The sequence below is a fragment of the Lemur catta genome, chromosome 14, assembly GCF_020740605.2.
Source record: "Lemur catta isolate mLemCat1 chromosome 14, mLemCat1.pri, whole genome shotgun sequence".
In the NCBI taxonomy this organism is placed as follows: domain Eukaryota; kingdom Metazoa; phylum Chordata; class Mammalia; order Primates; family Lemuridae; genus Lemur; species Lemur catta.
In genome coordinates this window covers 18,786,294-18,812,501 of record NC_059141.1, presented here as the reverse complement: position 1 = coordinate 18,812,501, position 26,208 = coordinate 18,786,294, and the positions used below count along the sequence as shown (strand labels likewise).

Genomic DNA, 26,208 nt, shown 5'->3' with positions numbered 1-26,208 from the left:
GGAAAAAAAAATGGGGGTGGGAGGATATATATACAGAGCTTTAGAGTCAGAGTGGACATTTTCTATTTCCCTTGGTATCTCCAAGTCTTTAAACAAGCCTCACAGTCTTTGTTAAATACATTATTGCTATCATTATTATTTGAATTATTACCATTATTATTTCACTCACTTGCGTATAACGTCACCTACAGCGCCTCCTGGTACTTCCACTAAGTCTTGTCATCCTCCAATGCTAAATTTGCATTAATTCATTTTTTTCCCTCCCAAGTACAAATGAAATTATTTTCAAAAACTGGCAATAATACTTGTGATTTCATACATATTTATTTTTCTCATTAGTAGCCTTCTCTTCCACATTTGGACCTTTGACAGGGAAACATACATACATGCAATCATCAGTCGTCCAATAATAAAAGTGCTGCTGTTGGTTTAATAATAACATTCTATGTTAAGGTAAAGGTTTTTCTTTTACTACTAATTAGAATTTAGGAGATTTCTGAGTCAAAACTTTGCTGTTATTTTACAGATGAGTAAACTGAGACCCTGGATCTCACCTGAGATTGCAACCAGATGATAAACACAGTATCAGTAATGATAACTTTTACATCAATTCCCTTTCTAGTGCTGGAAGTATATTGCATCAGGGAGGCTCTACCTGTTTTTCAACCACGCTATTCTGGCCTCTATCTAATCAGGTTATGGTGTTCCCTTACTCAGAACTCCTTTTGCCTCATTGCATTTAGAATACATTCAAACCCTCCCCACCATCCACCACTCCAGCCCTCCAAACTCGCCCCCCTATTTCCACCCTGATAATCTCTTCTGCTCTCCCTGTGAGTCTTCTAATCTAGCCTACTTATGTTCAGGAAATTGGCCAAACTTTCTACCACTTTAGAGACTTGTTATTTGTATTCCCTTTGCCGAAAACACTTCTCCTTAGGCTATTCCCAAAGAAGGTTCCAGATTTCAGCTAGCTCACTGTTACTTCTGAGGATCTGCCATGATTACTCTTTATCACACACCATTCTGTTAATTCTCTTCATAGAATTTATCATAATATAAAATTACTTTGTTCATTATTACTTTCGTTCTGTGCCCTGCCCCCATTAGGATGCAATCTCCATGAAGACAGATTTTTTTTTTTTCTCACTGTTGTACCCACGCGTTCTAATACTATTCCTGGCACATAGTAGGTAATAAATGAATATTTGTTGGAATATGCCTCTTTATTGCAAGATACTTTTTGACCAAAAAAAAGTTATTTTATTTGTTTTTGATGCTTAATGAGTGGGTGAGTTTGATTTTAAGACATCGGAAACATATACAGAAATCTACTCGTCCAAATGAAAATATCAGGAGATGATTATTTACATGAAACGCAAGTGGGCAATAGTATGTTGAGATAGGGATTCTCCAAAGACTTTTCTCTTAAGGAAGTAGGAAGTCAGAACTTTCTAGGACTACCTTTAATTAAGGAACTGTGTACACCTGTGTTCTGCAAGGAGTGCCACTAGGGGGCAGAATGCACATTTGCTCCATCCAGGGTGGGGAACCTGTGGCCTTGGGCCACATGTGACCTGCTGGATCCTTGAGTGCGGACTTTTGATTGAATCCAAATTTTACAGAACAAATCGTTTTAATAAAGGGATTTTCTCTAAGAAGTTTAGATTCAGGTGAGGGGCCGCACTTGGGCATCTGGAGGGCCACTTGTGGGCTTGAGGACACAGGTTCGCTGATTGTTCTCAAGAGACTCAGGAAGAGCTTTACTCACCACCTTCCTTCAGCTTGCAAGCACTTCAACCTGTCTAGTCCTGGTGAAACCACCTCCATTGCTAAGGCAAAGAAGGGCCCTCTCCTCTCCCTTCCCCATCTCCTTTTTCAGACATTCATGTAGTTCCATTTTAGAGGATACCTCAAGATCTTTCTCCTTAAAGACAATTTCCAGGACACATCCCTTCCCAGAACAATCGGTCATATGGAAACTCAAAATCTTTACCTCACAATTTCACACTCCACCAGACACTTTCACCACTTTTAAGTGACTTCTGTCTTTCATAGGTAGCTTGAGGCCATAGAAACATTGAGGATTTGTGACTATGAGACCTAGGCTTGAATTCTGGTGTGGTGATTCACTAGCTGCATGGTTCATAGGAAATCTCTTCATCTTCCTGAGTATTACCTCCTTCCTCTATTAAATGAATATACCTATATATATATTGTAGTTTAGCTATAAGAATTAATTGAAATAATATATACACTACATGTTTTGAAACTCAAACTTGTACAAATGCTAGTTGTTATTGTCAAAAATGTTGCTATTCCTATTTTCTCTTTTCCTACCTTTCACAATGATAAGATCAGTTTTGCAGACATAGGTCCTTAAAAAGACTGGCTAAACCAAATTTGAATATTCTAATTATATTGCTTATCAGGTACTCTTGGTGACCTGCCCAACACCCCTTCTTCTCTGGAAGAATGCTAGAAAAGTCAAGAGTGGATCTGTTGGCTCATCCCTCCTCCTTGTGACTTGGAAGTTCTCGTATGCAAGGATGAATGTTGTTGGTCTAAGTCCACTAGAGGTTTCCTACTCTCCTTGCCATAGGTTGGTTTAGAAGAGGGCATTTAAATCTAGTGCTAGTAAATGAGAAGTGCGGGGAGAGCTTTTAAGGGACTTCTGGGAGCTATCAGGAGACAAAACAGAAGATCCTTCTGCTTCTGTACAACACTGTGTCTCAATGTGATGCTTGGAACTTCTCTAGACTTCTTGCTATCCAAAGGAGCCAGTCTTACAATCAAGCTTACATGATGAGTATGACAAAGAAATAGAAAGTACCTGTTCCCAGTGACATCACCGAGCTACTGAGGGTACTGAGCCTAGCGTTGCCCTGCTTCTGGGATTCTTATTATGTAAGATAATGAACAACAAAAAAAAATGGTTAAACAATATTGGATCTTAATTAGGAGGTCTTGGGCTTCAGATTACAAATAAAATTTCCAATTAGAATTTCTAAGAGTGACACCTAATGACTTCTTGATGCATTTGCAATTCTTGTTTTATTTGTAATGGTGTCTAATAGTTTCCTTCTTAAGACCTTAATCTCCTATTCTAAAGTCCCTGAACAAATATAAGATGGAAAATATTAACATATACTTTTCATGTTTCTAGCTCATCTATACAGAAATTATGAATCTGGGGGATTTGGAAATAAAGAAAAATGAAGTCAAAAGTGTGTTGAGCATCTATGTGCCAGACACTGTAAAACATGTTCACATTTATCTAGTACATTTAATTTTCATAACACTACAGAGTATATCAACTGATTTTATAGATAAAGAGAATGAAACTCAAAGTGAGAGTGAGCTGTAGAAATGGCAGTATGGGGTTTCAACTTGGCTGGCCTGACTCCAACTTCGGTTTATTTCTTTTATATTATCTTGCATGAAAAACCCCAGTGAGTTTGGGCCAATTTTTATTAAGTATATTTTGGCTTCTATCTAAGAATCAATGGATACACCTAGATACACAACAAGAGCACCTGCAAATTACTATTTTTTTGCGAAGTAATTCAGCAATATGGATCAAGATAGTTAAAAATGACATCCTTTGATTTCAGGTTTATTTATGAAAATTCTATCTAAGAAAATAATTAAGGTTCTATGCAAAGATATAACCACTTCGATATTTATCAGAGTGCTGTTAATAATAAAAAATACTGGGGAAAACAAAATGGCCAACAATAGAGGAATAACTAAATAAACTGTGGAAAATTCATATTTTGCTATTAAAATCCTGCTTTTTTTTATAAGGATACATTTACTTATTTATTTAGGATTTATATTACCTATGCATAGTTCCAAAAAGGTAGATTGAGCTTCAGTGAGGAAATGTTTAATATATTTTATATTATACAAGTAGGTTACCAATCAATAATATTATACCAATGTTAATTGCTTAGCTTTGAAAAGCATATCATAGTTACATAAAATGTTAACATTAGAGGAAGCCGGGTATAGAGTACATGTACTCTGCACTATCTTGGTAACTTTTCTGTGTATCTAAAATTATCCCAAAATAAAAGTTTTTTAAAAGTAGGTTACCAAAATATGTGCATTATGGACCTGATTTTTTGCAAGTTGTATATATAGATATCTATAAATGTATGTTTGCACAGGAAAAATGAATAAAAGATATATATGAGATGTCAACAACAGTGGAGAGGTAGTAATGTGAAGGAGTCAAACAATCTGCACAAATCCATGGCCCAGAAGTGAGTGGGGTGCGAAATCAACCGTCCCTAATTCCTTTGCATGTTCATCTTTCTCTACTCCACATGCTACATACTGCGGTTGAGCTGTGCAAGGAGCCTGTCCTTGGCCTGAGAATTACAAAGTGTGCAACTAGGTGATATAAGAGAAGCCCCTGGAAAAGGTCTTCAAACCAATTCTTGCCCAGAGTGGCTCCAAGTAAAATTTGCAAGCTGAAGGGGAAATGATCAATTTTGAGCTGCCGGCCCGTGGTAAAATGTTCCTGGTTTGTTCCCTTTCTCCTTCTAATGGATACAGAAAGAAATTGGCTACACTTCATAATGAGGGACCAATCACTTTTATTCCCCTTGGGGCTTGCTGTAATAGCATTAAGTGTGATGAACTCTTTCCATATTCAATTCTGGTGAGTGTATGATGAGATTCCATAGGAAGTCTCTTGCAATTTGGCATTAATTAATGTCAATTAATGTATGCAACTGCTAGACATTAGAATTAATTTCATTACTTTTCCCACACAGATGTTTTCCTTGCCATAGGTAATTAGGACACTGCGCTGCTCTTTTCAAGCATCCTCACTCTCTGCAACAGCTGCTGCTTGGACTAATGCAATCCCCATCCACCCACAACAGCACTGATCTAGGGAGGGGAAGCTGCTTCTACAGGGCCAAGCTTGGAACAGAGGATCAGAGGTTTAAATGGAGGCTCAACGCCTGCTAGCCTGGCAAATCTAAGTAAAGTACTCTACCTCTCAAACCCTGAGCCATAAAATGGGAATAAACAATATTTTAACGGTTCGTGGTTGTGATGATCGAAGACCTTAGTCCTGAAATGTGTTTAGTCTCGTGCCTGGTTAGACTGTGCTGACATAATGGTAGCTGTAGTTGTTATTTAGGTCCTCTCTGTTATATCACCAGTAGTGCTCACTGTGTCTCAAGGTAGCCACCTGTAAAGTACTATGGACATTTCTACCTGAGGCAGCATCTTTCTGTATATTCAATTTTTGGTTTGGTTGAAGGCTTTTTTTAAAAAATATTTTTTAAAACACCATGAAAACTATTCTCCTTATATAATAATTAATGCAAATACAACTAACCCAAATATTCTGGGTAGGCAGTGTGAGTGAGGTAGGGGTCAGCAGGAAGAACTGGAAAATAATAAGGGGTACAAAAAGAATGTGAGGTCACCTTTGCACCCAGCACATGAGGCCAACCAGCCACGGCCTCCTTGTTCCCTCTGTCTGCTGGAGTGATCTTCTGAGTCCCAGCTCCCTCTCCAGCATGGTATGTGACTCTGAGAAGGTCATTTACCAAGCTAGGCTTTAGACTCTTTATAATGAGGGTTATTAGAATTTTAGGACCAAAAAGGATGTTAAAAATAAGACTATTACTTTAAGATCCAAAGGGTCTTTACCATCATTGACCCACGGATACCCGTTTCCTTCCCATTCCTGCCAAAATGGGATGGGATCATTCCTGTGATGCTGCTGGCACATTTCTGAACAGCACGCTCATGCCTGGAAGACGCCCTGTGTTCAGTCAGAGAGTTCTGCTGGTTTGAACTGCTTTTTCCTTTCCTGTTACTCAGTCCAAATCCTTCCTGGGCCGCCTTCTGTGGAGTTTTTCTGGGGGCTCAGGCAAACCTCTCCCTTCCTGGAATGTCTTTATTGATAAACAGCAGCCGAGCATTATTCTCCAAAGTAACCAGCACAAGCTCTCCAAGTCCCTGTAGTTCAGGGACTGTGCTAAGTTGATCACATGTTTTTCCTCTTTTAAACTTTGAAATAAAAACCCAGAGAGAGAGAGACGTACTTTAATAGGTGATGCACCCAGGCATGGGGATGAGATTTGTATGAGTAAATGACAGAGCACAAAATATGTCACAGATCTCTGGGACTCTATCCATTCATTCTATCATTCAACAAATATTTATTTAGCACCAAATGCTTTAATTTGCCCTAATATTGTGAAAGTTTAATTATGAATAAAACTATAAACAAAAAGTCACATGGAAATGTGGACTTGTTATCCCCCCTACTCTTGAGGACAGGGACTATTTTATAATTCACTCCATCTTGCAGAGAGGCTAATTACCTTTGTCAGGGGGTGGAGACATCCACGTAAGAGCTGAGAAAAGCCCGGAAGGCCGCTGGGAGTGTTGACAGAGATAAGTCATCATTCCAGAATGAAGGGGCACCAACCAAGAGCACAGAGGCATGAGAGAACAAGAGATATGTTTGGGGAATACCCATTGTGTGTTTCGTGAGAAAGCCACACACTAGAAACTAGTTTATATGAGCAAAGACACAAAGTTATCCAAAAGGTGACACTCAGCCATGAAAAACTGGGAAGCACATCATGTAAGTTTCCAAATTAAGTTTCCAAAGAAAGTGTATGTAGAGGAGAGTTAGAGAGACCAATAAAGAGAGAAGGGCACACAGTAGAAAAGAAAGAAGAAAGAAAGAAAGCAGAAATAAAAGTGGAAATGAGAGAGGGAGGGAGGAAGGAGAGGCAGAAATAAAACATTTTAGTGCATAGGGGAGAAAATACAGAGTTTCTTCTATAAGTTTTGTTTTTTTGGGGAGGAGAGAGGTGTGAAGTATTTACTTAGATGTGTCTATATGTTATAAGATTAATTCCAGGACAGAGGGACAGTTCAGGACTGCTTCTGAGACATGTGGGTACATTCGATTGACTATTTCTTCACTTAATAACTATCTATTTTTGTCATCCTCCATATTGAGTATCATACTAAGAATATAGTAAATGCTCAACAAAGAGCAATATGGTACAGTTCTTGTCTCACATCGTGGAATAAACAAAGACAGATGACACATTTTCCTGTCTCTCTATATATTCCAGCCACCTGGTCTCCTGTGACGCCTCCGTCATGCCAAGCACGCTCACATCCCATATCCTTTGCACGTGCTGTTCCATCTGCTGAGATGCTCTTCCAACAGACACATAGTTCTCTCCCTTATTTCCGTAAGGACTTGGCTCAAATATCAAATACCATCTTGTTAGAGATTTCTTCCTTGACAGCCCTCCTCCCCTAATCACTCCCTATTTTCCCTACTCCACTTTTCTTTCTCATGCATTTATATACTTACGTCTTCTACAAAAGCATCATGCATTTGTTTATAATCTGCCTCCCCTAACTAGAAGGTAAACTCTATGAGAGCAGGGACTTTGCAACACTACCTACCATCCCTCATTCATGCCTAGAAGAGCAGATGACATGGCATAAATGTCCAATTGTATTTGTCAAAGGGATGAATAATAGGTCTGGAGTGAACCAGATCTGGCTTTAAATCCTAACTCTGAGACAATGGGCAAAGCACTTAATCTCTGTAAGCCTCATTTTCCTCGTTATTAAAATGAGCAAAATAACAATACCTACCTCCAAGGGCTGTTGTAGGTAGTGCAGCTGAAAAGAACTAGTGCAACAGCACCAGGCCAGTAATAAGGATATAGGGCATGATACTGGCACCGTTGTTGCTTGAGAATGCAGAGGACAACGAGAGAAAATGTATATGTGCCAAGGTCTTTATGATGCTTTTTTTTAAGCAGGATTCAGAAACATCAGGAATTTTCCAAACTCTTAGAAATTAGCACACATACATGTCACGTGAACTGCTGCTGCTGCATCCTGAGGGATCCTTAGGACCCAATAGAAATCCAAACCTTTGTCCTAGAGCCAAGGCCTGGGAGTGACAAGTTTTTGTGCACCTCTGTTCTCTTATCCTCAGGATGGGCCATAAGGGCACAGACCTCCTCGCGGGTGGGTGGGCACGTGGGAAGCAGAGGAAGCAGCACATAATGGCTACAAAGAGCCCAGTGTGAAAGCCGTCCAGCTGAGCCTGCTCTTGCACTGTCACTGCCACGTTTCTCAGCGCTGCCTGGAGAGGCTTGTGTTATCTTATTTCGTGCTTTTCTGGTTGGTTTTCAGGCCTGTCTTTAGGCTGCTAAAGCAGAGCGGCCAAGTTGGTATCACATGTAGTTGAAGTCAAGAGCTTTTGTGATGTGCAATATGGGGTCAGAATGACAGGACTAGATAGGAGAGCAGAGCGCTATGCACGGCTGCGCTGTCTCAACCTTGACGCTGGATTTGGGGACAGAAGACAGGTGAGAACACATTTGTTCTTAGAGTTGGGAAGTGGTGAGAATCTATCAGAATCTGAAGCTAACCAGAAATGGGATCTTCTCATCTCTTCCAAACTCCACCTTAGAAGCTATTAATAAATTGACTGAAAGAGAAGGAAAATGAAGACTATGAAATGTGGGGTCTAATCATGCACCCAGTTGTGCTAGTGTTGCAACTTTGGCTAGAGTCGGGGTGGCAAGTTCTAAATTTTCAGATTTGTATAGCAAAGTGTTAATCTTCTCTAAACTATTAAAGAGATTTGATATCTTTTGAAGTTCACCGAGGAAGAAATACAAATAGCCAAGAAAAACAAATAAAAATTCTCAACCTCACTCCTCATTAAATAAATATAGATTAAAACAGTAGGGATATGCCATTCTTTTGCTCATCAGATGGGTTGTGTTTAAACAATCTTTGATAATGTTCTGGATTGCTGAGGGATTGCAAACATAGGCATTCCTCAAATTGTCGTAACTATTTCGGAAGGCAATGTGACAATGTCTACAAAAATTTAACATGCATGTACTCTGTGACCCAGGGATGTCCCTTCCTCAGTTTCTCTTTCAGCAGTGCTTGCTGCCTACAGAGGCTTGAGTGCTTACTAACCAGATAAATAGTATGTGCTTATGTGTATATATCAGCATGGGTCGAAATAGCCAAAGGTCAACATACCCACTAACTAGATTGTAATTACTAAATTATAGTTGACTGTATAATAAGGTTCTATGTAGTGATTAGCCTTGAAGTTGCTAAGTTTATATGTACTGATATGGAATAAGTTTTAACTTGCTATTGTACTCATCAACACTAAATTTGGCACAGCAGTTTTACAACATGAACATCTGTGAGTGTATGTGTGTGTACACACATACATATTCATCTGTGTAAGCCTAAACAATTTATGGACAAATATATATATATATACACACATACATATATATACACACCTATACATACATATATAAATATATATAAATACTACCTCTTGGGAATGGGAATAAAAGTCAGGAAGTGGATTTTACCTTTCAATTGATGTGCTTGAGTACTGTTTACCCTTTTTATTGGCCTTGTTGCTGTATTTTTTGGTATAAAAGTAATCTATGTTCATAGTAAAAACTCCAAAACACTCTTGAGCTCAGAAACTGAGGACTTTGAGAACTGAGGTCTCTGTCACCACTCCACAGCACCCCAGCAGTGCTTGTGGTGTCCAGATATTGATACACATGCCGTCCAATATGGAAAATTCATAAGAAAGCTGGAGGATAGGAAGTAGACGTGAGATTTCCAGTTCTCACCCCAGACCAGAATTAGTGGGATGAATAGTTACATCAAGTGGTGCGTTTCTTTTATTTTATTTCTGCTTGTAAAATGCTAGTTTGAGGTTCATTTCACAAAGCATTTTGGGGCAGTCATTTTCGCAGTTGGTTAAAGAGCCAAGGTTTGTTTTCCCCAGAGAAAACAATTAGTCCTTGGGAAAGTGGCTACAAAGTTACTTACTCATGCAAATAGATGCCAAGACTAGTAATTGTCCCCTGCCCCTGTCCCTCTTGACAGCAATCAACACCAGGACACAAACACTCAGGTTGCTGGCTGGGCCTTTCACTTCATAAGAAAAAGAGAGAAGCAAAGTTGGTACTGCAGGTTCTCTTATTAGACATATGCTCCCAGATGAGCACAATATAGAACTATATATCTATGTGTAATTGCCATGTGAAGAATTGCCTGATAAAAGTTATGCTCTTTTCCTCCAAAATCACATATGCATAAAATGTGATGCCCAAGTTCAGGGAGCTAGTAAGTTTCTTGTGCTCATTGGTTAGCCCTCTAGAAGTCCACAGACCCTATGGTTAAAGACCCTCCCTTCTTAAGTGGATATGTCCACACAGTGACACACACACCTAGTCATTAATTCAACAAATATTAAAATGTTTCAGGCTCTTACGTTTGGGATGTAGAACCAAAATTAAATAAGATACAGCTTTTCACCAAGCTTTCAATCCAACAGCTTGGTCAACATTTTCTCTCTAACTACATGCATTACACCCACATATAGGCAAATATACCTACATTAGGCAAATCAGTAGAATGTAGGTTTTATTTTTGGTGTTCTAAAGTACTAGGTGCCTACAATGTGCACACACACGCTGCCTCCCCCAACAGCACAGAAGATATTTAAACAATAAAATCTTTGTTTCCCGGATAAGGACTTGTTAATTTGTCCTAATCTGAATGCAGGGGGCCAACAACAAATGCCACATACAATAAATGTGTTCAGATTTTCTCACAATACATCCTGTGATTGATTGCAATTGAGCTTACTCTTTTCAGCTCACCTCCCAAGGCAGAAAGTAATACAAGAAATACTTATTTAAGACATCCTTTTCACAGATGTAAACTATAATATATCCATGTATCAGAGCACAGCTGTAAGAAAGGTCCGCACCAGTCATAAACCCTCACAGAACAAAAGCTTTCCAGAGGATCTAAGATAAAAAACACTAGTTTATTTATTAAGGAAGCACACATCCCTTTGCAGACACTTGTATTTTTGAGGCAAGGGCTAGGATGCTTTGTGCCACGGACCCCACTGGTGACCTGAGGAAGCCTGTAGATCCATTTTCTCAGAATAGTGTTTTTAGTGCATGCAATAAACTACCTAGAATTAGCAGAACACTAATGCAATTAAATTTAAAGTTATCAAAATATTAAAAAACAAATTGATAATACTCCAATTATACTTTTAAAATTAATGTATTATATAACACGATCTAGTGGCAGGTCTGATAACTACTGTACTTTTGAAAAGGGAATGAGCATAAATAATATTCTAAGGTATAATAACTGTAATGTGGTATAAAAATGTCTGTGATTTCTTCTGTAACGAAGTCATTTATGTTGCTAATATTAAGACAGTTTATTTCCAACACTTACAATTGAATGTAATCTTATATAAGTTATAAGGTTAGTAAAAATAAAGAGGTAATTTGTTTTTCTTATCTAAATAAAAAAGCTTTCCTGAGCTTGGGTTCCCTCAAATATGGGGACTTTGACTGAAACAGCAATTAATTATAAAATGTAATCTAGGGACTTTTGAAATGTGACCAAGACTAAACTTTGACATACAAACCCAGATAAGCATATGCAACCCAGCCCATGGGGATGAGACCAATTGGCAAGGGTGGGATTTTCCCCGTGTCAAATGTCTCAGTGCCTTGAATATAAAATTTCTGAACATACTAAAATAAGAGAAAAAAATTCTTTTTCAAAGTAAAAAATATTGTATTATTTTAGCATATACCCTACAAGATGTACAACCTAGAATATAAAAAATGGATTCCATATACTTAAATTTTGCATAATGAAGGGATGGAGAAACAAGAGAGGATCTCAACTGGAAAGCGAAAGAGATAACCTATAGATTTGGAATTCTTGGAGCCACTAATCAGCTGGGGGCCTGATTTTCATAAATACACTCCCACAGCTTGCCAGCTACATTTGCTAGCAAACAGCTTGCTGCTCTGACCTCTGGGTGCTATTTCCTTCCCTCTTTCTCCTCTCTGTTTCTTTTACCTGGAGCCATGGTTACTGACTGCCTTGGAGAAAGAAAGCGAGAGAGAGAAAGATGTTATGATACAGAGACAATATCATTTTTTTTTTTTTTTTACACTGAGACAGGTCAGGTGTTATGCTTAGATTCTTTATTTCAATTGGTAGGTTTTTTTTTTTTTCTGTTTTGTTTTGACAGGGATAACTTTTCAAATTAAATCCCTTTATTGAATTTTCACCCTTGGATAGTTTCTGAAGATGCTGCCTCTGCAAAAATAAAAGTAAAATAAAATAAATAAAATTAGAACTGATATATTTCATGCCTGGTGAAAGCTGAGGCTGAAATGACAGTTTGGCATTATCAACTGCCATGCCTTCAGGGAGCATAGGATAATGCCGGGTGTAAGAAAATGTGCAGATCAGGGAAAGGGATGGCTTTGTTGTTGTTTTTAGGATATAGGGTTATGCGTATTAGATGCCACCAGCCAGAAAGCAGCAACATCCCAAAAAGTTTGAAAATGAAAGCAATCTGGGATGCTACCAATTCTATACAGAGCCTTCTAAACAAGGGGTGTAGTCTTAAGAAACAGACCCTAAAGCTCCTTCACTCATTTTCTGTTGTGGAACTTTTCTACTCAAAGCATGTTCCAGGGACCAGCAGCATTGGCACCACCTGGGAGCTTGCTAGGCATGCACAGTCTCAGGCTCTTACTGAATAAGAATCCAGATATTAACAAGATGCCTAGGGTGGGTAATATACATGTTAAAGCTTGAGATGCAATGCTCTAAAATTTTCAGGCAACCTGGTAAGTGAGGTGAGGCAGCTAACCGGTAACATCGACAGCTGGTCAACTAGGTATTTATTCATTCAACATATAGTTAGTAAGATCCCTCTGCTTGTAGATATTGTGGCATGTCCTGGAGATGCATGTGCTGGAGATACAGTATTTTTATTTTTTATTTTATTTTTTTTAGAGATGGTGTCTCACTATGTTGCCCAGGCTATATAGTGCAGTGGCTATTCACAGGTGCAATCATAATGCACTGCAGCCTCAAAGTCCTGAGCTCAAGTGATCTTCCTGCCTCAGCCTCCTGAGTATCTGGGACTACAGGTGTGCGCCACTGTGCCCTGCTCTGGAGATACAATATTGAACAAAAATATACGTGGTCTCTGTTGTCATAGAACTTATAGAGTGGTGGGGAGGAAAAATTGTGAACAAATAACCACATAAATAGAACATATAATTTCAAACTGAGATGAATGCAATAAAGAAAAAAAACATAGTTGGATAAAAGCAAACAAAATAAGAAACTGGCTTAGATTGGGAATTCAAGAAAGGCTTTTCTAAGAAACAGGTGATGAACCTGAAGTCTACATCATGCTCAGTGATTAATTAGACTCAGCTGATCAGGGTAGGAAGCAGAGAGGAGAGCATTCCAGGTAGGGGAAAGAACAGGTATCGAGGCCTTGTGGCAAGATATAGAATAATCCCCAATGCCTGCAGGCGAGGAGGGGACAACCTGAGTGAGATTAGGCTGAGGAAATGGGCAGGCTCCAGATTGTGCTGGAGCCCCAGGGCAAGGTGAGAACTTTGCTTTTTACTATCAGAACAACAGGAAGTAAACAAGACCTTCAACACATTAAGTGCTCTGTGAGTTGTATTTAACTCAGGCTAATTTTGAGCCCAAGCCCTCGTGAAGCATATGTAACTCATGCCTCTCTTTACCTTGGGAGCCACAAATAACTGCATATAACTCATGCACGTAACTTCAAGCTGCATATGACTTATGCACAGAAAATAAAAAATAAATTTTTCATTAAATTAGAAAGGATCATTTTGTTTTGAATGTTTTTATTCTATTTTCACAATAAAACACTGTGGTCTCAAGGAAAAGCAAAATTTTTTTTCTCGTGTGGCAGTCCATGTGTTAAACAGGTGATGTGTTTCCTTTTACTTTAGGAAAAGATCACTCTCTCCATTGTGTAGGAAGAACTAGACCTTGGAATCCAAGATCACATCATCTGTTCCAGGGACTGGAGGCGTCACCACCAGAGAGAGCCCAAGGAGGAGGCAGGAAAGCAGCTCTGACCTGCTGAGCTCATTCTGTGTCAGGCACAGAGCTGGGCATATCCCATATGGCAGCTTTGCCTGGGTTTACAGAGCAGGAAGGTCAGCCTTGAAGCCTGATCTGTGCCCCTATAGACTCTGTCAAAAAATATATTTATTCCTCCAAGTTGGGAAGCAAAACCTCTGGAGATGAAAAATTTCATGGTGTGTGCATAGCGATGGAGGATGTGACTGACCTGCTTCTTTGGCTCTAAGCTGGTAAAGTGCAGGTATTTCCTGCCTTTGTGTTCAGAAGAGCTAAGGATGGGTCGACAGGCACAAATGGCAGTGATTAGGATGCTTTCAAATTGTGAGGGATTTTTTTTGAAACAGGGAGTGCCTTGGAAATTAGATTATCACTCTGGCTCAGTGCTGGGCAACCTCCAACAGCCTCATTGTTCCGTGGTAATTGTGGATAGTCCATCCTCTTCCTTTCCTCTCCTCATCTCTTCCTTTCCTCCTGTCTTTTTTTTGTGCCATCGTGCTATTTTTCTGTACACTTTCCCCATGCCTTGTTTTCTTTCATCCCTCTTACCTGTAGTGCTCTGTCTTTGGCCTAGTGGTACCCTCTCAATTGCTTAACTCTTCCTAGAATTCTCAGGACCAAAGAAGGGGAAGAAAGCTTACACTGCTGTCTAAATATTTCACAGGTGAGGCCCTGTGTGTTGTATTTTATATGCATTGGCTTCTCTAGTTCTCAGCTGGATGGGCTTTGTGAGACAGATACTAGTGTCCTCCACTTATTTACCATAAAACCTTAGATATATATTAATTAAACTTTCTTGCCTTGGTTTCCTCCTCTATAAAGTGGGAATAACAACCTACAAAATTGTCATGAGGACTGTGATAAAGTATATAAAAATATTACCATAATTCTTGGTGTAGGGTAGTTTCCCAATCAATGTTAGCTACTACAGCAATCATTATCTCATTATAATTAATTTATTTAATTTACAGACAAGGAAACTGAGGCATAAGGAGTTGAAGTAGCTTGTTCAAGGTAACACAGGTAGTGAGTGGACTTTTGAGACATTCAGACATGAGTGTGGATTCTGGATCTGCGGCTTATGTTCCTCCATGTCGTGTACCTAAGGCCACAATCTCCCTGAAGTGTAGTCCCTCACAGCAGCGTCCCTAACTAGAGTTGACAGGAACTACCAAAAGCTGAGCAATTCGCTCAACTGACATTCTCTCCCTGCTGCTTCTGATGGGGGCACACAGGGTGATTCTCTTTTTCCTGTTCTTTCCAAGTGTTTTGTGAGTCTCCAAACAGGACAGTGAGGCACTGCCTGGACAAGAGCTCACAAAATAAGGAGACTGAAAGAAAATAAATCAAAACAAAATAGCAGCAGCAGTAACAACAACAAAATGCTTCAAGAATTGGGAATTTTGGAATTTTTTTCTTTACTTGGAAAGATACCTTGATTGGATGAGAGGGCTGTGCTGGTGTCACCATGATCTAAATATATATATTTCCAGAAAATATACATTTATCTTTATTTTTATAAATATATTTGCAAATATACATTTATGACAATTGTTATGATTATTTTGCATTGGTGAGGACAAGAAAAGTCCTCATGCCCAAACGACTTGAAGACTTGGATTATTGCCACTGTGCCATTGTGCTCATCATCCACCTGCCCTTAGCTCTTTTGAAAGCAAAGGCAGAAGATACCTGCATTCTACCAGCTGAAAGCCAAGAGAAGCAGGTCACCCCTGCAACCCAACCCCCCCAGAAAACACACATCATCCATTACTATGCACACACCATGAGATTGTTACGCAGACTTGGTTCATGACAGACTGACAGAACTAATATCACTAAGAACATCGGAACAACGTTGATTTACTTACGACCATCCATAGTTCTGGCCTCGAGATGCACAAGGTCTGGTTCCTTGTTTGACCCCATCACGGACCTGAGAAGTGGAGAAACATGGAAAGAAACATCCACATTAATGACTGCACATGTGCCTTAGAGGAACTCAGCAGAGCCCCCAGACTTAATATCCACAGGCGTCTAAAACCACAACCCTCAGACTATATCTACTCTATTTATTTACATAGCCTAACAGTAAAATTTCCACTTCAAACAAAAATGATAATGAAACTTTATTTGATGAAGGCCAGACTGAACTCTGGCAAGGATATTGCACATTATTAGCTCGGACTGGCAAATAGATCCTACACGTGGTATACGTGCACTCTTGCACCAACCCCTCCGACAATGTATTAAGCTTTTGAAACTTATCAGGCAGATGCCAGGCATGCTGCTTTAGCTGGGTGATTTAACAGTGATTTACACAGCAGAATGATCTAATTAATTTTTTCATTTGAAATTTGCAGAACCACCTACTACTGCCCTATGAACTATGAACAAAGCTCATGACCCATCCAATGCAGTGACATCTACAGCACAGAGTGACCATTCTTGGTATTGTTGAACCAAGGTGAGGGGAAAAATGCAGATGCACCTCACTTTCTGATACATGCCTGAAATTGTATGTGTAAGTAAAATAAAAGCCTATTTAACATGCCTTGGAGGCACTTATTATTTGTGTAATCTTGCAATGAGTTGTATTAAATAGAAGATAATTATTATTCTGTTACATAAATGAAATGGGCAATCACACTTTATCTCTAGGATTTTTATACGGCAAGATTAATTAAACTTGGGACCATCTGTACTTTTTTTTTTCCTAAATCGGATTTGTAGAACTTTAATTTGCTCCATATCAACATGGAAAATACTTAAATGCCTCCAAACTGGTCCTTCTGTCTGCCACCATCCACTCAGCCCAGCCATCCAATCCATCCTAGAAAATGCAGATATTAAAAATATTCATCCTTTCAGGACTTAGTCTGGTACCCAAGACCCTACACAGATAAGTACCATCTCATTTTTACTGCCTCATCTTTTGCAGCACTGAGTTTGCCATTCCCTGAAAGCTTCTGTCTCTAGCTTGAAATTGAGGAGCTCACTTTATACATTTTATATTCACATGTGTTTATATATACATTTGTATATAAATACATATATATGCATATAAATATATATATATATATACAATACTTATATAATTCCTGGCATATAATAGACAGTCAAATGTGGAATGAAAGAAGGAAGAAAGAAACGGAGGGAGAGGAAGGAGAGAAGGAAAGAAAAAGGGAGAGAAGGAGGGTATAGAAGTCTGTGAATTCTTTGAAATAAGTAAATTAATCATTGTCCCAGGGGGATTTCCAGAACTCTTCTTACTTGAACTCATTTTTCCAACTCAGCGTCTGAGGCCTAGCTAGCTTATTCACTCTTCATCTTTAGAAAGGAAGTTTCCTTAGGCCCTATCATTGCTGTCAGTAAGCTTTCTCTGATACATGGCCTGAAATTCAGTCTACTCTCGAAACATTAAATCTTGCTTTCTTCTCCCAGGAAGCAGATATCTCCTAATCAGGTTTTTATAATTTCTCTCAAATAGACATGGAACATGGATTTGGACATTTCACACCATTGGAACCTACCTGAATACAGACAGAAGGTGACCCTTTGACCTTCAGTCCTCTTAAGTACCGTAGTGACTAACAGACTGTGCGTGGTGGCTCCCTGTCTTCCCACGCTGAAGTGTTGACTGAAACTACAGGTGACCCCTTCTGACAAGACCATGAGTCATGAGCATTAAAAAAGAAAATGAGCTGTCTGATAAGCCTCATACTGGAAAGGTTCATAGTCAACTGTTTTTTCAAAATATCAATGGGTAGTTACGTTGTTGTTCATCTGCCCACACTGCATACTGCTCTGAGTTCCCTCCTTGAACGAAAGGTCTACCGCCATATATTCCCAGGAGAAGACCCCAACCCGGAAACAGAATGTTAAAAACTAGCATGGAAACCTATCTGCTTGGCTTACAGTTAGTGTTAACAGGAAAGAAAATAACTACCCAACATCCCGTGCATCTCTCCATGTGTTCAGGGCCCTAAATCAATAATAGCAGTAGTTTCTTAAAATCTTGTATTATGCCTAATGGTAGGAGCTGTTGTTTTAAGTGACATTTTCCCCCCTTATCAACTGACAAAAAAGAAGCAAGAGCAAAATAGAGTCCTTTATTTTTCCAAAATTTACGGTGGCTAACCAATCAGTCCCCTTACCCTGCCTAAATTTTTTCCCATTAATAGTAAAATAACTACAATGAAACAAAACTTTATATTTTCAAGTCAAACCACAGTGTTTCCTATAATTTTTATTTACTAAAGCACTCACCCCTAGACCTAGTGGTCTAGGAGGACTTCTAGCAGCCACTGATGGTAAAGAATTACTGCTGCTTTTACTCTATGGCCTTAGTGAGTTCTTAATTGCTGAAGCCAGTCAATGCTGAATGTCTGAAGAGGTGTGATTTTAGTGGTCCTGTCATTGACTAGACACCTTGGGGAAGTGCATTACTGCAGGTGACCCAAATGGTATCATTATTATAGTCCATATATACCCCTACATTTTAGCTGAAGCTATGGAGTTAGGTGTTTTTCTGTGTGTTTTAAGACCAATTATTATGCTTCATCATCATCGTCATCATAGAAAAATAGCACAAACATAGAATTTAATCCAAAATGAACTCTTGATGATCTTCTTTGCAGAGTGAGATCTCAAGATTGGCTTCAAGCAACTCTATCAAAAAGTGTGAGTAAGTTTGACTTCTGGTATTAAGCACACGAGGTTGGACACCTTTTCTTTACACTTCTAGATCACCCTGTACACATCAATGTCGTGATGCATCATAATTTGCTGGATCTCTGCGTAAATGACTCTCTTTTTACACTGGACTCTTAAAAGACAGGTACTCTTTTACCACTGAATTCTCTGTGCTTACCAAAGTATAGAGAAGCAAGTTTTCTCAGTAAATATACAGAGAACATTCTTAACACTGTTCAATATTTACTATTATACCTGATATAATATGTTAGTCAATTCTGTGATCAGAAAGAACTTATCTATAAATATTAGATGAAAAAATTGGTCTAGGATCTTTTAATTATAGAAAAATGCAACAGGGAAGCTGTATCTTGTAAACCTTTATATTGCCTTTATGTCAAACCAAGAAAATGAATTCCCTTCTTGAACTGAATTTTGTGGGAGGGAAAGGGAGTCTTCATGCCTGTGCACATGCTGGTGTCTGCCTGGAATTTCCTCTCACCCTTCTGCCATCCTAAGTTTTACTCCACGGCTCAGCTGCAGATGGTTGAAGTTGAAAAAAGGCTTCTCAGTGGGGGAGCCACTTAAGCCAAGTTGGTTATCCTTTCTGAGATTTCCAGAACGATGCACATACTTCTGCACAGCAAAATCAGGCCGTGTTATAACTGGTGACTCATTTGTCAAGCTCTCTTATTGACAGACAAACTCAAACCTTTCTGTATCTTTGTTCCAGGCAGCTGTATGTCACATATAGATACTCAAAAACTGTTTACTGAATTGTTTTGGAGTAAGGAGAAGTGCACAAACTAGGCACACCAGCATTTATTAATCGATCTGTAGATGTGACATTTGGTAAATTACTTAACATATCTATGCTTTCATTTTTAAAATATATAAAAAGAGGCTATAATAAGTTTCCTAGAATATACTTCTTAAAGTACCTAGAAGATTCGTATCACATAGCAAGGACTCAGAAAATGCAGCTTATTTCTTTCTTCTCTTCCTCCCCCTTTTTATTTCAAGAAATGGGTAGGAAATATTAATACTCAGCTAAGAAATTAAAATTAATGTTGGTATTAAAAACTTCTTGGGATATCATGGATGCCTCAAGCGCAGAATTAATTTATCAAAATTATTTATCATGATAAGTCAATAGACAAAAAATAAGAGTCAATGGCCCAGAAATCAACTATATGAATAAATAAAATTCACTCATTTACTTATTCATTTATAAATGAATAAGTATAAAACATCCCAAGCCCCTATCATGCAATAAACCAAGTGCTATAGATTTCTTGCCCTTAAAAGCTTTAGAGCTACAGAAGAGATAGCAATTCACTGAAACAAGGGTTCTAATATTCAAGGTGCTATTTGAAGACATAGGGAGCATGATCTTTCAGCTGCAGACAGAGGCCTGGGAGAGAAGGAAAGTCCAGAAAGCCCTCAGAGTAAATGAATTGAATCTTCAACGATATGCAGAGATATGGCTGATGGACCGAAGGGGTGGAAGAACATTCTATTTAGAGATAAATAGCAAAAACGAAGGCCCTAGATCAAAGACAGGATGATCCATATAGGCATCTATAGTAAGTCAGGAGGCTGGATCCAGTGTTTTCAAAGTAGAGCAGTAAAAAAAAATGAAAAGTTAGCAGAGGTTCAATCATGAAGCACCTTTTGCACAATGCTAAGGTTTTGTATTTGATCCTAAAATCCATGGAATGGCACAAAAGAAAGTTAAGCATGTAAATTTATAAGCAGATGAAAAGAAAACCTTCAGTCCCCTCTATGTGTGGGCCTCCCTACTGAGGGAAAGTACGAGGTGCAGTGCACAGGTAACGCTAGAGCAGCTCTGTTGATGGAAACAAGACAAAGCCTGATGCAGCCTCCTCCTTCTATGCTTCCAATATCTTAAGTTGGTTTTCACATTTAGGAGCTATTTTGGAATAAAACCTAAGGATGACCAAAGACAAGAATATGAATAAAAGTAAATCACACCATGATAAGTTATACCAGTGATGTCAGCAGTGCAACGTCAGCCTTCTGAAATACAATCAGCCAAATGCAACCTTTGTAGACATTTGCTACAGAGAAACTCAGAAATGTCACTAGTTTATCATTTGTCTGGCATTTTATCTGAGTTTATACCCACTTAATATAGTGCTCAATAAATGCTGCAGAACCACAAAATGTCCTGATGTAGATAACCACAGAGCAAGTATTAAAAAAAATGAACACCATGCAAGGACAGCACCTAATTCAGATTTAGAATTGCAGTTAATGGCATAGGGAGGCAGGAGGAGGGATCTGCATAGGAACAGAGGCTGGAAAGACAGACATCCCTGCCTTCCTCTTCTTTGCTTTAGATGGAGCCTACCTGTTTCCACAGGTCCTCTCCTAAAACCACGCCCACTGCAGCAAGTGGCCCAGGTCTGGTATCCAGAGAAGAAACAAAGCACCTGGCAGGAATTCACAGTGGGATGCCTTGATTTCCTCTTCTACAGTTAAGGGTTTCCCTTTACCTGCCTCCATAGTTAGGCTCTCAGACAAACACCATTGAGAAAACCCTGGCAAAGGCCACAACTTTTATTTTTGAAAATAGCATCTTAAACTGTGGTCTCATCTGCTGCACAACCAAGGCAAATGGGCTAGATAATACAAAGCAGTCGAAAGGTGCCATTTTAACCTCTCCCTTAAGCCTAAGGACATGTCTGCTTTCTGCTTCTTTTCTTCTTGCCCCCACACTGTCATACCGGTTTCCCAGAACCAAAGATACCTGCTACAAATAACGAATGAATAGATGCATAAATAAACAGGCAGACAAATGAAAACAACACTTACTCTCCTGAATGCATAATGGCCTACTGAGGGGCGGCATGGCCAGCAATCTGAAGCCCACCAAATTCTGCATTTTCTCATCCTTTCTCCCCAAGCCAGCAATCAGCTGTTTATCTCTGTGAGTTCTGCAACAAAGTGTGTGTGTGTGTGTCTGTGTGTGCATAGGGGAGCAAAGGGAGAAATGGGAGTCTGAGTCAATGAAGGAATACAGAAAGCTCGGGAGGGCAGTGAGGAGGTGAGGATGTTTATTACACAAAGGGCTTGATAGGAATAAAAGTGAAAGTTTAAATAGCAATGCTTAGAAACAAGCAGTATGCCCATGAGACATCACAACAACCAGGTCTACATCAGCCAAGACAAACCTTTCTGCTGCAGTTCTCCCCTTTCTTTCCTCACTTTCCATTTTTTAAATATAATGAGTTTGCTTTTTCCACTATTGTTTGGTTTTTTTTGTTTCCTTCATATCTCCCTACTTTTATGCTCTCTCCCTATTTTTGTCTTTGTTGGTTCTCACATAAAGATGTGGGGATCTAGACAGACAGTAGGAACCACGACGAGATCACCGCACCTAGTCCCCAAACAAAAATCACAGTGTCAATGAGACACGTTGGGATATATTTAAAATGATCAAAAAGTATGAGATCAAGGTAAAGAAGACCTTATAATATTTTTTAATAAGGTTCTTTTTTATCTTTTTAAACTTTAGTGGTATCATGCCCTATGTATTTTTAGCAACTTGCTAATTTTACTCAATAATATATCTTGGAGATAATTCCACACCAGAACATGAAATTAATGGGATAAATCTCCAACTGCTTTATTGTAATCTATTAAATGAACATATCCAATTTATTTAGCTATTGTCTACTGATGAATCCAAAACAAATGAAAAAAAAACATAAATGGAATAAAAAGCACTGGAAATACACATGAAAAATTCATAATAGTAGTCACCTCTGGGAGAGTTTGGGGATTGTGAGTGATAGTCAAAGGAGTCCTTATCCTTAGCAGTAATTTCAAAATTTTTTATAAGGAAGATGTATATATGCAATACTCTCATATTAATAAATTTGTACTAATAATAAAATTTCCTAAGTCTGGAAAATAAAGTCTAAGGGAACATACTCAATGTGTGCAAATCACAAAGGGAGAGAGAGAAGAGATACATGAAGTTGCGTGGAGAGGAGACCTGGAATTATCCTTAACCTCAGAATACTTGCAATTCTGATGCCATCTTAGAGTACTAAGAAAGCTAAAACCCGAGAGAGTTTTGGTAAGAACATTAATGCTAAGGACCACCAGGAGGGCTGTGTTTGTGCTAATGTTAAACTCAGAGTGACAGTAGGGAGGCTGGAGGTCCTGCTTGGGGCTGCAGGGGCCATGTTCACGGAAGACAAGGGGAGGAGAGAACCTCCATACGTCTCCTTTCTTTCCATTTCTGTTATTGACAAAGAACTTCAGACTAGAGGGCAGAGCAAATATAAGTTTAAAGGGATTGAAACCTAAGCATTTTGCTGCTGGAGATTATCTGACCCATGGAAATCATATTTCATAAGAGAATTCCAGGAAGAGGTATCTCCAAATTTTTTATTTGAACATACCAGGCAAGGGGGAAAAATAGGTGCACCCAACATATGATAGTTTGTTAGTTAACGAGTTATGAAAATGCAGAATACTTACATATTATACTAACTTTAGAAAATATGCACAAAATAGAAACTAAAATAGAAGAGAATAATACACAGAAATTCTAATATTTTCTTCCCACACCTCAATGTATCATCTTGTATACCTCTGGGTGCTGGTACAGGCAACCCACCGTGGAGACTCTTGCTCTAAACTGAGGATTCCTGGGATACCCTTAACATTTAGCACCAGGTGTGGCAGATGGTCGATCCTGAATTAATTTTTTTTAATGAATAAGTTTTAAAAATGTTTGCTGAATACCTACAATGTGGTAGGTGTAATTCTAGGCATTAGGAGTTTACTGGTGAATAAATCAGGAAAATCCCTGCCCCTCACGAAGCTTACATTTTAATAGGGAAGACAGGGGAATTAAAGATAAACTTATGTCAGATGGGGATAATAACATTTCTGAAAAGCTGTGTGTGGAAAAAATATAAACTATAAGAGGTTTAGCTACATAAAAAAATTGTCATATGGTGTCAATCAATGGCTGGTGTCCATCTGTTAAGTGTGGGATTGATGTCATCTAGGGCTGCAAGGCTGTGCTCTTGTCGGTGTCATACTCATCAGCTGTCAACAACTTGGATGAAAATACATGTTGTGTGCCTCAAAAATTCATACATGACACCAATTCAGGAAAAATAATGACAAGGTAAGAGAAAGACAGTCCTAGCTCTGAAAGCAATTTACTTTTCTAAGGGAATACAGCTAAGAAATGATACAACAGACTAGATCTCAGGCTTTTTAATTTCTCTAGGGCTCCTTATACCACCTGTAAAAAGGTTAATAATAACAGTATTAATACTTAATAATAAGATGTTGTGAAGAGTAAAAGAAGTAGTTTGTGCAGCTACTACTATTATCAATGATATGAATTAAGGGATCTTTAGACATGGAAAGTCTGTTAGAGATTAACTAATTCAAGCCCCTCATTTTACAATTAAGAAAGCCAAGGTTTCCAGACAGCAAATACCTTGTCCAAGTTCACACCACTCAGGAAGTATGAAGGTTGGAATTACACCCAAGTCCTTAACTCACTCCAGTGATTCTTCTGATGAAAAAAACAAAAAAATCCCTTTCCTTTTTACCCCTTAGTATCTGAGGCAAGACAGTGTTAACTAAGAGGGTAATGTGTCTGTCTTATACACGAAAAAGATAAGGAGAAATAATGAGGAAACCACAGACATTTCAACACCCTGCAGGTGTTATGTGTATTGGGAATTATGGTAGCATTGGCCTAGACATATATGAGGGGATCCCATGTCCTAGAGATTAGAACCGGAATGGATATAAATTTCTTCAGTTAGATGCTCAAATAGCAGAGTTTCTAAGTATGAAGGTGGCTTCTCTGTTGTCACTTGCAAAATGACTAATAAATTCTAACCTTCTCAGAAACACAGTATCAGTCTAGACTGCCAAGTGCCTGGCCCTAGGTAAGACTAGTTTAACCCGATCCTTGTTGTAGCTCCTCCAGACTTCCTCAACTTACTATGACACAAAAACATTCTCTTGCTTTATTAGTGGATATTGGTAGTTCTGGAAAAATACCCTAAAAGGCTACTGCCCACAAGCACCTCCACTGAGCAGGAAATAGATCCAGTCGGTAAAGCTTGAGGGAAGTAAGGATGGAACCGGGTTAGCTAGAGGAGGAAATTAGCTTCCCCTTCATTGCAGAGACAACTCCCAGGATATCAAATGGTCGCTGTTCTTTTTAGTACAGATTGAATATCCCTTAGCAGAAATGCTTAGGTCCTGAAGTGTTTCAGATTTGGGATTTTCCCAGGTTTTGGAATATATGCATATACATAATCAGATATCTTAGGGATGGAACCCATATCTAAACACAAAATTAATTTATATTTCATATATGTCTTTATATTCATTGCCTGGAGATAATTTTATACAATATTTTTAATAGTTTTGTGAATGAAATAAAGTTTTGACTGCAATTCATCATGTGATGTCAGGTGTGGGATTTTCCAGTTGTGGCATCATGTCAGCACTCAAACAGTTTTGGACTTTGGAGCATTTCAGATTTGGGATTTTTGAATTAGGGATGCACAACCTGTATTTTGTTTATTGGTAAAGAATTTCTGGAGTTCTGAGTGCAAGGTGTGAAGGGATTTAGAATTGGGCAAAGACAGAGATGCTATTTTGTGAGCATACTTTGAAGGCTGTGCCAGTTTGCTTCTGAACTCACATTAACTGCTGGGCCAAGGAAACCAGTGTGATGGTAAAAAATGAAAACCACATGTTTTAATTTATCTTCTTTTGTTGTTCGTTTTTTAATCAGTAATCCACTGTGGATGTGAATTCCTAAGGTTGGATTTGAAAACAACCCAAGTGCCCATGGATACATGAGCAGATTAATAAAATGTGGTATATGTATACCATGGAGTTCTACCCAGCCACAAAAAACAATGGTGATTTAGCACCTCTTGTATTATCCTGTATCGAGCTGGAGCCCATTCTTCTAGGTGAAGTACCACAAGAATGGAAACACCAGCATCACATGTACTCACCATCAAATTGGTACTAATTGATCAACACTTATGTGCACATATACTTGTAACATTCATCTGGTGTCGGGCAGGTGGGAGTGGGGAGGAGGAGATGGGTATATTCACATCGAATGGGTGAGGTGTTAACTGTTTGGGGGACGGACACGCTTGTAGCTCTGACTCAGGTGGGGCAATGGCAAAATATGTAACCTAAACATTTGTACCCCCATAATATTCTTAAATGAAAAAAAAAGAAAAAAAGAAAACATCTCAGTGTGACAGAAAAAAAGGAGAGGGGCGGGGTGAGACACAGAGTGAAACAGAACACAGAGAAGATAGGACAGGAGAGTAAGAATGGTGGGTGAGTGCGCTGGAGATATGATGAGGATGGAAGAAGGGGAAAGAGGAGGAGGAGGAGAGGAGAGAGCTCACTGGCTATGGCTAT

General features: G+C 38.8%; 1 protein-coding gene across 6 annotated transcripts in view; it reads right to left on the bottom strand.

Moving 5' to 3' along the window:
- The window catches only part of SORCS1 (sortilin related VPS10 domain containing receptor 1), a 459,027-nt gene that overhangs the window by 105,252 nt on the left and 327,567 nt on the right, over nt 1-26,208 (bottom strand). For all 6 annotated transcript variants that reach the window (XM_045568059.1, XM_045568058.1, XM_045568062.1 and 3 more), the window contains exon 6: nt 15,918-15,982. In XM_045568059.1, coding sequence (XP_045424015.1) covers nt 15,918-15,982 — 65 coding nt within the window. The remainder of the gene's footprint in view (nt 1-15,917; nt 15,983-26,208) is intronic.